We start from the raw sequence: 12,815 nt of genomic DNA on the forward strand, positions 1-12,815 counted from the left end.
GTCTGGTAAAAGAACTCTTGAGAGACGTATCTTAAGTGGCGTGATCTAGGAAGCGTAGCTAGCTTGTCCACCAGAAGAGTTCCGTCTTTCTAAAGGCCGTGTAGTACGCCTCAACCAATTCAATGTTCCCGTCAAACGTGGGCAGAGTTTCGGAGGCACTTCTTGGCCCAGTCCAGGTTAAAAGTGAATGGGGATTCAAAGAAGGAAGGGCGAGACACTCGAGTAGACCACACAAACAAGCTGATCTTTGTCAGTACCACCCATTTTTTAAAAAAAGTTCACAACAACCCATTTCGCCCAGTTGTCCTGAAAAGTCTTCTTTTCGGAAGTGAAGGTAAACAGATCACAGAACTCAGACGATACTCATTTGCATACCAAGTTGGTTTTGACGGGAGGCTCACCTGAAACCCAGTTGAATATCTCGTTCATGATGTTTTTAAAAGACTGAATGTGCTGCACCAGGCCGCCTCATGTTTCAGTTGGTGTGTTATTCGAGATATAGCGATGTATTTATAGATGCAATACACTGCTCACAAGGTTGTTGGAAAATCCCACGAACACTGAACAATGTGGCGACAGTTCCGGACCAGGAGCGCAGTGACGGTTGAGAGAACACATGCAGTCATAAACCTCCGAGGCTAACTGCCCCGTCGAGCTTTAGTTCAGCTCGATAATCCGACTGCGTAGCAGCAGACGGCCACGAAAATTGTTGTTCAAAACGGTCGGTCCAGCAGTCGAGGCGTCCTTTTTTACTGAAGATCTTTCACGAATTTACCCCCCGGCGGCTTCGGGGCCAGTAATAAGTATAGACCGAAATAACCTCCGAACATTCCCGGTTTTCTGGCCTTTCTTACGAAACTTCCAAGTCAGCGAGCACGCTATGACTAGGCGTCTGTCAATTCGACGGGTTGAATTGTTTGGGGTGAGTGGAGACATTTGTCCGTAATTCAAGCAGCGCGTGAATTAATATAAGACGACGATGCAGATGGAAGAGTGCAGACGACAGATCTCGTAAATTCGCCTGAATTCGGGATTCGCCAGCCTAAGCGATTTGTCCTCACATCAAGCGGCCAACCTTTTCTAACCCCTCTCTCGGGAGCCAAAGCCACTGCTCACATATCACTATGCCTCGTAATACTCTTCACAGTATAAGGACCGCTGTTCTCCGTCGGGCTATATCCCACTGACCTGATATGGTTTGATTTTAAGGAACTGGGTTCCATCTGGTGTAACCCGCAGCATTGTTGTAGCACTGAAGCCCGACGATCAAGATAGGGGACAGTTTTGGGTGAGATATGACCTATGCATCTTCAAGAACGGAACCCAGCTCGATTTTCGTGGATGCGTTCTGCTGTGCCGTTAACTTCGAAGGATGAGTTCAGACGAGACCCGAGATGTCACAAGACTGATGTTGCTATGGTTTCCGCACGGTGTTCATGTGCATTTTTTGGAGATAGGGATGATTGCTTATGTGCTCCACTCTGCAGGCACTTTTCCCTAATACGTAGATCACTAATAGGTTTTGTCAGGTCGACAATCAGAGATCCTCAACTTTCTCTGAAGATAACTGGGTACAGAGAATTCGGTACTTTCGGACTGGTGATCCCTGCGGATTCGAAATGTTCAAACACGGACACCTACGACAAACACTGATATCAAGTTGAGACGACCGTGCATCTAGTGACTGTGTCAAGCAGCTTCAATGGTAAAATTCTCTTCAACGCAAGCCGGTGGTGGATAACATGGCATAGTAGACAAGCCCTCCCCAAACCAGATTCCGTAGCGTCCAGACTGTCCGTAGCTTCCTGCTGAACACCAGTCGGACCTAAGTAAATCTCGAGATCTGGGGATGACTAGGCCGAAGTGTCTCTGTGACTTCTACGACGCTAAACAGGAAAACTGCATGACCGTACTCGGACATTGTGGTTGATCGTACCATATGTACGGAGCAACTAGAGATTAATGATCCTGTCTCATGTCTCCGGGTGGGTGGCGTCTGCATTAACCCCCCTCCGCGACAGCCCAAGCACAGTTACGCAGTGTTTAAACACAGACTTTCCACTCTGGGCACAGCCCTATTAGAAAACCAAGCGAATTCCAACCCACACTTTCGTGCGTGGGCTTACCCCTCTAATCAGTAAAAGACTAGTTGAATGGGAGTGTCAGAAAAACGCGCATAAACAAAATGACGAGAAATGAAATTTCTTAAAATGATGGCCTACTTCCTGTGTTACACCAGTCCTATAAATACTCTGCATGAACATTCAGGAACTGTTACGGACCTTAGGCTTGACACTGATTATGTATTGCCATCCGGATTCCTAGCATTCAAAAATTGTAAACCGATTTTAGCGCTGAATTGGTTGATTCTTTAAAAAATAGGGAATATAGTCTGTCTTTCTACAACACAAGAGAAAGCAGCAGAACCAGACGCACTAGCCTGTGCCCTAAGGGAGACTGACCCACTTAGATAACAAAACAATCGAGCTGAAATGAAATATTCCTACTTAGACACTCGCCTCAATGTGGACCTCGTTAAAATGCACAGCACGAGAACACAAAACAGTTTGGTATGAAGATGAATTGGTGTTTGTAGAGGGTACAAATATCAGATATCACATTGCCAGAGTCAGGGGACAGAGCGCCATACTTCGGGTTCAAAAAGCCATACGGACGTGCTGAATAATTTCGAAAATTGCTGTGTAACGATTAGGAATCCACTAACCATTGGAACCTACCAGATCCACACACGACAAATACAATCAGGCCAAGAATCCAAGCGTTCATATTAGACTGGGAATCTTGAGACTTCTAAGTTTCTATGATGACATAGCGCAGAAGAACTCACGAGAGATTTCGGCACATTCCCTCGGTTCCTAACGTTTCCATGAGCTCGTTCATTCTGCACTTTCATTCGCTGATTAGCCGACATTTTTCCACGCAACAACTTTTTCGACCAACCCGCGGTCTGTTGCGAAGATCCAATTTGAGGTCAGTTCAAAGTCAAAATCCCATATATTTTAGCAGTTTATCACGAATCCATTAAAACGGTGGCTTCTTGTTTATCCGTGTTGGTTGCCGAAGAGGTCGGGTGAATATTAGCGGTAAATATTTGGTTATGGGGTACCCAGCGGTCGGTTCATTTGGAGTATGGTATCGGCAGTAGGAGCATGAGGCTACCAGTATGTATGAAAAGGAAAAAATCAAAACCTTCTTCTTATCCTCGTACACATCCTTCAGCTTCTTGATTTTGTCTTATTATGTCTTTGTTGCTTTTAGTTTCAACGTACGTAGGTGTCAAGTATGAAGTAGACAGCAGAAGGTACTTCGTCCTGTTTCACAGACGAGCCACGTTTCGTCCTCTACCTTTCCACTATACAAGCGTACTAAGGGCTACCAAATGCACCAAAGGTTCGTAGACTCGGTTTGGTGAGGCGTGTTTTTTATCAGTTTTTAGTTGCTTGTCTCTAGGAGATATGGAAGGGAAGCGGGCCATAATATAGTTAGTGTCACTCAAGTTCAAAAGATGGGCTGAAAAAGATGTTCAATTATGGGGTGACGTAATTGTTCAGACAGGTGTGGGAAGAGCATGGGGAACCCCGCTGTAGAGTAGAAAAACTGTGAGGAAGAACACTCTTCTTTTTGGTCGACAGGTTTACCTGTCGTAGGAGGGCGCGTGACTGTGCCTCCAAAGGTTTATGTTCAGGCAAATGATAAATTCCATCTTAAGTCCAGGATTAAAAGATTTTGTAAGCCCTGACGACACATCGTCAAATCTCGTGGTACTTCACTGTGAACTGATACTGCCACGGGATTCGTTCAGCGTGGATGGATCACCTAGAGCACCTCCATCTTTGATGGCTTCATGCTGCACATTTTCAGCCGTCTCACGTCTGGCTACAGCCAAGTGTCCCATCTGAGTCTAAGATATTTTTATCGACCAGACAAAATTAGAGCGCATCGTTGTAAAGATGCGCTTATCTGAGTCTAAGCGGGTTGGTCGACCTCCTGGATCAGTGACGATAAATCACAAAAAGGATACGATCACGGCATTGCTGTGTAACTGGCAGGGCAGCTAGGCGTGGGATTTATCCAGCCACATTTGCGGTCGGCGTGGCTTTCACGAGCACATTTGTTTCTCATGCATTGTCCTCCTTTCCCCATTCCATTCTTGCCTTATTCAGTGTTTATTCTTTCCGTTAATCAAAGGCGAACAGGGGTCATTTTCTTTTGTATTCTGACTACCGGTGAATAACATGACTATGCCAGTTTGTTATAACGCCACTTTGTTTCCTTCTCGCTAGTTTTCCTCCTTCAACTCTTATCTGACGTCTGCTTCTTCGGTAACTGATGTCAATATTTTGTTGCCCATCCGTCATTGTTTACGTGTTTGTCCCAGTTTCACTTAGTTTTGAGTGTCCACTCCGGCAGGAAAACAGGCTACCCGGGAATTGAACCCGGATCTCCCCGAACTGTGGGCGAACGTACTTCCCATTATGACAACTTAACACCAAGGGGTGTATTACCTACTTGCAGCACCTGCACGTGGCCTACAGAGCGATTTGTGTCAAACGGACCTAGCCGCACAATCTGACCTATCATGTGACAAGGGCTGCCCCATCGCGCCATCAACCAAATACAGTCCCTACTTCCTGAATATACTAGCTGTTTTCTGCTCCATTATCTCTGTTCGTCTGACCAGTACTGGCAGGATTCTTGTACCTATACGCTTATACATCGTTTGGTGCTTACTTACCGCTGTTTCCAGAAATCCCTGCTGCTTCAGTGACTATTTTCCGCTCCTGTTTATTTCATTATTATTGGTTGTACGTCTGCCCAATTCATGATAATTACTAACCCGTTTGTCTATTGGACCAGTTCCCGAAACATCTGAATACACCATGTGCTTTCCTCGTCTGTCTGTTACTATTAACTGCTGGGTACGGACTGCGAATGATCAGCTAACCGCAATCGTCTTGTAGGGTCCCGGCGGCTGTCACTCCATGATTTTAGGCGTTCGCATTGTCTAAACACACTCCCTCGTCTGACATCAAATTGCCATCGATCCTGGTTCAGCTGAAACCGAAATCTTGATGACCATATCATTGAGATACGCGTAATGTTTATTAGTGTCCGGTCTTCAGCAAGACGGGCCGATGTGGTTCACGTCATAAGCAAACATGAAGCAAGGGCCTTGCATCCCCAAAACACTATTACATATGTGACAAGCAACACGAACGGCAGTGGATTGTTTGCCACCCGAAAGGATGTTAAAAAGCAGGCTTTCCAGAAACGGTTCATTCTCTTTAGCCGGTCATGAATATTGAGAACAACAATATAATAAAAACGTCAACTGAATAAATCGCTTGCACTGATTCACCGGGATTGGGGACCGGCATATGTTCATCCAAGGTCCCCTGAAGATTTGCCTCGTGGGACCGTTTCTCACTAGAGATATGTTTATGGCAGGTAACCAACCGCTTTTATCCTGTACTTCCCGCTTCGTTCTCCAAACCGATGACTCTTTAAAAGTCGCTCACCCAAATAGAACTGTGAATCCATTTGTGATTTTGTCCACTGGTCCTGATGACTTCGGACAGTCGAAAATTTCTTAAGTTCTATCGTGAAACTAGTTGATACAGATCCCAATTTTTCATAGTTTGAATGGTAGTTAAAAAGCGATGTTCTGATATCTGTATTCCCGAAATGAAAGACATGCCAACTCTTCTCCTATTACACACCACCCTTGTTTTCCCATTTAGTTTCCACTCGTTTGTGTGTTTTCTGGATATTCATCTCACTGTAAAACGGATCCATTTTTGGCCACATGGGCCATCTCACCAGTTTTATTATGAGGAATACGCAGTGTCGGAAACAGTATTTTGATTTATATGCTGTACGGTAAAACTGTGTGGACTCACTGATGTCACCGATGCAGCGGAGTCGGTTGTGAGAATTCCTTTCGGAAGTGTATTGCAGCACAGGACGAGGCGCGAAATATAAAGAAAATTATTGACTCTGTGTGGAGAAGACAGTGAAATTGCACCGAGATGTTTAAACCCAAAGAAAGGGTTGAATGGATTAGGACGGGCCGTTACCGGTGCGGCTGGATCCATTCAAGTGATTTTTTAGGCGTGCAGCTAGGATTTTCAAAAATGCGAGAGGGTATAGTGCGCAGTATGGAGAGAATAGTTTTGGCCATGCTATCAGACTGAGTTTGGCGGTGCCATGTCCTCGTTGCATCGACATACTCCGGCTTCTGGATAGCCCGCAGCGGATGTTAAGATTGAAGTGTTTGGGTCGGGGATGTGGGATCACGGCTAATTTCTTTGTAGTCGGAGGTTCATGTCATCGCCATGCTGCCTATGTTGATGATGAAGGAGGTCCATGTGAACACACGAGTTACATGCAAGGTGGATTGCAACCTTACAGGGTATTTGAAGTGGCTACTGCTGTGATTAGGAGCGAATGGGATGAAATCATTAATTGGTCTACTTCGGAAGACTACATCTATCCATTATATATTATCCATCCAAGTATCTATTACGAGGCTGGTCATTCTATGCGTATATACTGTTGGAGGTGAATGAATCAACTTTCCGTCGTATGGCGTCAGATTTCGTCATCTAAAGTTAGCTGGCCCGTCTCTGAGGCCATTCCAAAGAATGGGTTTTTGTAAAAATCAACTTTATAAAGTACACTGCCAACTGTACCGGTTGCCAAGATGGACTAGGCGCAGGGTTTGCCAGACAGATGTTTTCGGTTTCTGTCGAGCAATTTATGACACTCAATTTGATGGGCTGTCGATAGCCCCACTCGGAAATGCCGGTAGAAGTGCAATACAGGAACTACTCGATTTTTACTGTAGGACTGATTCAGGGGTGGTTGCTTCCACGAGATTGATTCGGGAAATGCAAGGGATATTCACTTAAACACAGCCCTAGCTTGTGAGTGGCTTACCGTCAGGCATGGTCATACGTTCACAGTCGGAATAAAGCACGGCTGCGAGATTTTTGGGCACTGGAGAGTGGGCAAACGGAGGACAATGTCATAAACAGCGACCAATACCCGATGAAAATTTTGTAAAAGGTTCATTTCTCAACCTGTAAGAAGCATGGTGATTGGGGCATGACTGGGTGGTCACAAGCGGAATGCGGCAAGCAACTACACAAGTGGAGGAAAGTACAACCAACGAGGCACACTTAATACAGGAAAAGTCGCCGCAATTGCAGGAACCGAGAAAAACTAGAGCAGTGGACATGGAGCCCGACTAGTTAAAAAATGAGGTCGGCTCACATGAACTAAAAGTGAGAACCATTGCTGGCCATGAGTAACTTTGTGCGGTTGAGTAAAAGGCCAGAGACAAGATGAGCGAAAATGGAGATGGAGATGGAATGATTCAAACTAGAGGCAAATGGAATGTTTTGTCTCGGAAATATGGTTTAACCCGAAACTAAGTGGACTCACTTGTGCCATTGCTGTAAGAAAGTCAGTGCAGGGGATAGGTACGATGGGGAGATAGTGCTAGTGCATAAGTTCGAACATACACCATGAGTGTGATCTTGTGGAAGAGGCAAACCAAAATTGCGGCTACAAACCAGGTTGGTAAATTCCGAACGAGAGTTTCATCGGGTTAAAATTGGCTCGTCCCAGAGGCAGTTTGGGTAAGTTGAAAAAATGTGCCCGTGGTTGCAATTACGGACTGGAATGGGTGAGAGGTCGCGGTCGCAATTGTGAAGAAAATAGCTGCGGGAATGCCACCACACTGGGTATGGCAGTGCCATGCCATCATTGCACTGACTTCGGTTTACGGACGGCCCCGTAACGGCCCTCAAGGATGCCCCAATCGCATAGGAGGTACGCACTTTCGTGGCAGGTGAATCTGTGTTAGGCGACGAGGTTGGCCGGATTGGGTCAGAATGAATCAACTTTCCGTCGTATGGCGTCAGATTTCGTCATCTAAAGTTAGCTGGCCCGTCTCTGAGGCCATTCCAAAGAATGGGTTTTTGTAAAAATCAACTTTATAAAGTACACTGCCAACTGTACCGGTTGCCAAGATGGACTAGGCGCAGGGTTTGCCAGACAGATGTTTTCGGTTTCTGTCGAGCAATTTATGACACTCAATTTGATGGGCTGTCGATAGCCCCACTCGGAAATGCCGGTAGAAGTGCAATACAGGAACTACTCGATTTTTACTGTAGGACTGATTCAGGGGTGGTTGCTTCCACGAGATTGATTCGGGAAATGCAAGGGATATTCACTTAAACACAGCCCTAGCTTGTGAGTGGCTTACCGTCAGGCATGGTCATACGTTCACAGTCGGAATAAAGCACGGCTGCGAGATTTTTGGGCACTGGAGAGTGGGCAAACGGAGGACAATGTCATAAACAGCGACCAATACCCGATGAAAATTTTGTAAAAGGTTCATTTCTCAACCTGTAAGAAGCATGGTGATTGGGGCATGACTGGGTGGTCACAAGCGGAATGCGGCAAGCAACTACACAAGTGGAGGAAAGTACAACCAACGAGGCACACTTAATACAGGAAAAGTCGCCGCAATTGCAGGAACCGAGAAAAACTAGAGCAGTGGACATGGAGCCCGACTAGTTAAAAAATGAGGTCGGCTCACATGAACTAAAAGTGAGAACCATTGCTGGCCATGAGTAACTTTGTGCGGTTGAGTAAAAGGCCAGAGACAAGATGAGCGAAAATGGAGATGGAGATGGAATGATTCAAACTAGAGGCAAATGGAATGTTTTGTCTCGGAAATATGGTTTAACCTGAAACTAAGTGGACTCACTTGTGCCATTGCTGTAAGAAAGTCAGTGCAGGGGATAGGTACGATGGGGAGATAGTGCTAGTGCATAAGTTCGAACATACACCATGAGTGTGATCTTGTGGAAGAGGCAAACCAAAATTGCGGCTACAAACCAGGTTGGTAAATTCCGAACGAGAGTTTCATCGGGTTAAAATTGGCTCGTCCCAGAGGCAGTTTGGGTAAGTTGAAAAAATGTGCCCGTGGTTGCAATTACGGACTGGAATGGGTGAGAGGTCGCGGTCGCAATTGTGAAGAAAATAGCTGCGGGAATGCCACCACACTGGGTATGGCAGTGCCATGCCATCATTGCACTGACTTCGGTTTACGGACGGCCCCGTAACGGCCCTCAAGGATGCCCCAATCGCATAGGAGGTACGCACTTTCGTGGCAGGTGAATCTGTGTTAGGCGACGAGGTTGGCCGGATTGGGTCAGGCCAGTTCAGGGTCACGGATAACTTCCTTTAATTTATACGGTTATGTGACTGTAGACCAAGGACAAGCCGAATTGCAAGAATAACGGTTGTGGGGGGCAACTATAGCCGAGGTTTTAAGCTTGTGAACTCGATCCAATGCCGTTGAATCAAAGAATATGGCATCCATTACGAGTCTCTGTCCTTAGTCTGGGTTGAGCTGTCCACAAGTAAGAGTATGTTGATTACACAAGAACGGTTTGGGAGGAATCAGTATTGAATTGCCGATTTCAAGTTGTCGGTAGTTAAATGATTTAAGATGACTCGCTTCAAAGTACGCTGCTTTACTTTGCACGGTACGCTAGCCAGGCAAATTATTCTGTAGCTGCCGGACGGTAATCGGTCGTCAGTTTCGAGGATCGGTGTGACAATCACTTCTTTTTAAAGAGTGGGAAGGTTGCCATCGTCGAGCGATGTGTGAACTGTTAGGTAGAAATGCCTGTCATTGTGAAGTAGGTTTCATTCAGGAGCCTTGGAGGAACCTCCCTTGGCCCTAACGCGCATGAGAGGTTTGTCCTGCGTAAAAGTTGTGCGATGTCCTCCTCTGTAGAGACCAAGTTGGTTCGAGCCCGTTCGTATTTATGCCCTTACAAATTTGGGTGTGGGGAAGTCACTGGGACAGAAAGCAGGCATGTATATTATTTTTTGTATATTCCAGGTACACTATTGTGTCACTCGTAGGTTCCCGTTTATGCCCTCCCACTTACTTGTAAAGCCCATTTTTCTTTCTCCGGGTGGCTTGTTTTTATGTTCAACTGGGGGGTGTCTTGCAGCGGTTCTACATACTACGGAACGCCAGATAATATTCGATGTCGCCTGAAGCAACTTTGCGAAAAATAATTTAGATATCTTTTTCAGAGGACCCCGGATTTTTCAGGTGGCTGCGGTCTAATCAGTCGGCGTGCCGGGCTTTTAGATAAACATCGCGTCAACCCCATGAACTTTCTGAACAATTATCCTGCACAACTCTTTCACCGTGTGTCTAAGGGTCGGTCGTGCTATACTTTAACCCAGGAGGTCATAGATGTAGCGATAAGACCACTAACGATCTAGGTGAGTTAGCTGAAACGGAGTTGTTCATTGGTCCACATGAGAAATCGGTCATCCTCAGCTGTTTTGGGTGGCGACGGTAATCGACACCGTCAGGGGGTTAGCCGGTCTTTCATTATGTAATATGAACATCATAAAATTTGAAGTAGGGTTGTCGGAGAAAATAATCGGGATGAAAAGGATTGTGCTAACACATAAAACCATGGTGCTCCTCCCCCCTTTTTCCAAGCAAGTCAGGGAAACAGATTTACTCTCAATGAGGATCTTAGACTCCGAGGCCTTCTATATAAGTACGATGAGTGGTGTCCGATCAACATGGGTCGACTTATAATTATCAGAAATACTTTTGAAACTGCTCGGGCTGTACAAGGACAAAGGCTTCATTGCTCATTCTTAATCCAAAAGTAGATAGCAGGAGGGTTCCAATCCATGAAAGAGGTTATCTAGTGAGCAGGTTCTGGATTCAAAAAGGCTTCAGCAGAGTATGGAGTTCGTCCCACATATAATTTATCCGATGGATTTCTGCTCAATTATGAAGTGCTTTAATAATAATAAGGTTTATTCCCAACTTGTGGGTGGCATACCGTGTTGCATGGTCATTGTTTTACAGTCAGAATGGAGCGTGGCTGGGGGGTTTGTGGAGGTGCGGACTGCACAAAAAGAGGACAATGTCATAAACAGTGGGAATACCCGATGATGTAGTAATAATAGGTTATTTCCCAACTTGTTGGGAAAAATGGGCATGAGATCCGACTAGGTCAAAGACAGTCAGGTGGCATGGACTAAAACAGAAAACCATTGCTGGCCATGAGTGACCTTTCACGGATTCACGGATTTCACGGATAGAGTGTGGACAACCATTGGAGGAAAGTCATTCCATGCGGCTACTACCCGAAATGAGAAAAAATTATGTCTAATGAATTTGTGTGCCCTGAGCTTGAGAATTTTCTTACTATGTCCCGCCGTGTGTTTGCTGGGTCAACGGTGAAAAAACTGTTTGCCAAACTTCGTTCAAACGGGTCATTAGTAAAAATTAGGTCCCCTCGGGGGCGACATAACTCCAGGGGAAAGAGATCAAGCGTAGCGACCTTGGGCGGTTAGGTAAATGGCCGGAGTCACAACGAGCAACAGTGGAGATGGAGATGGGATGATTCAAATTGGAGGCACATGTCAAGATTTGTCTCAAAAATATGGTTTAATCTGAAAGCAAGCAGACTCACTGGTTGCACTGTTGTAGGGATATCAGGTGCAGGGGAATAGGTTGGATGAAGGCAAGTTGCTAATACATAGGGCGACCTGAACTCCGTATACGGATTTGAACTTGTGCGACAGGCAAGCCGAGATTGCAGCAGAAAAGCCAGGCTAGCCAAATCTTAGCGAAAATTCATTGGGTACGGAAGGGCTCATCCCAGGGACGCGGCCGGATGAGAACTGCTCGAAGTTGCGAGTACATGCTTGAGCGGACGACGGATTTTGGCCGATATTCTGGCGAAAATAGTTGCGATAGTGCCATCTCATTTGGTATGACAGTGCCATGCCATCATCGTACTGACATGCTTCGGGTGATGGACAACCCCGTAACGGTCGTCAAGGGTCGGTGAAGGGATACGCAGTTTTGTGGTGAGACGAGGGTTCTTGGTGAGACGGAGATTGACACAGAGAGTCATGCAGATGTAGGCTCACGGATAATTTAACTTTTGCTAGAGGACCGTGTGAGTTTAGACCGGGAGCCAGTTAGTTTGAATGAATAACGGTTCTAAGGGGCGTTTGGGCAACTGCGGTCGAGGATTGAAGCTAGGGAAGAGGGGGGAAGAGAAAGAAACAGTCAGTAGCGCGTGGCGGGTGTTAGGGGGCATGAAATACAACGGCGTCAATAGAAAAAATCTAAAAACGGATGACAGCAAGCTAAATGGACCCAAGAAAGGTAAATACGTTTGCTGATCTAGAAGCCAAGTACCAGTTGGGCCAGAGTAAGTGCCTAGTATTAGGAAGGCGAAAACTTTGTCGTCGAGGTAGCTAGCGGCGTTGCTAGCTGTTGGACTAGTCGAAAACGGACGGTATATTTTTTTTGCTCATCAAAGCGTCGTGACATCGGGTCCTTGTTGTGCAGAAAGGGGGTAATGTGAGAAGTGACAGTGGACAAGTGAAAGGCGGACAGGCAACAGCTTCCCAGATAAGTGGTAAGAATCGTAGCTTAACTGAGGTCTACTACATCAACCTAACAGGAAAGTAAGATCAAGGATCACCAGTTGCCGAGTCAATGCTGTCAACTCCAGAAAACGAATGGTGCATGGCAAAAAACAGCCATTGAGTGCTAGCTGTGACTGCTTGTAATCAGGAAATCATTAGTTATTAGCTTCATATGATCGCTCTAGATGACAAGAGGGAGGAACATGTGTGCTATGTTTGGGTGATGAGGTGGACTAGGGGTGGTGTGACCCCACTAAGACGAAAGTGGCAACACCTTGTAAGTCTAC

The 12,815-nt window shown here is 45.9% G+C and overlaps 1 protein-coding gene across 1 annotated transcript; it reads right to left on the reverse strand.

Moving 5' to 3' along the window:
- Positions 1–947: 947 nt before the first annotated feature.
- Positions 948–2,932, reverse strand: T265_04247 (hypothetical protein; the record flags this gene model as incomplete). The annotated part of the gene is made up of 3 exons (XM_009168940.1): positions 948–1,042; positions 2,739–2,811; positions 2,849–2,932. 3 exons carry the CDS (start codon positions 2,930–2,932, stop codon positions 948–950), a joined length of 252 nt encoding a protein of 83 aa, XP_009167204.1.
- Positions 2,933–12,815: the final 9,883 nt, after the last annotated feature.

The sequence above is a fragment of the Opisthorchis viverrini genome (genome assembly GCF_000715545.1).
Source record: "Opisthorchis viverrini unplaced genomic scaffold opera_v5_68, whole genome shotgun sequence".
Taxonomy (NCBI): domain Eukaryota; kingdom Metazoa; phylum Platyhelminthes; class Trematoda; order Opisthorchiida; family Opisthorchiidae; genus Opisthorchis; species Opisthorchis viverrini.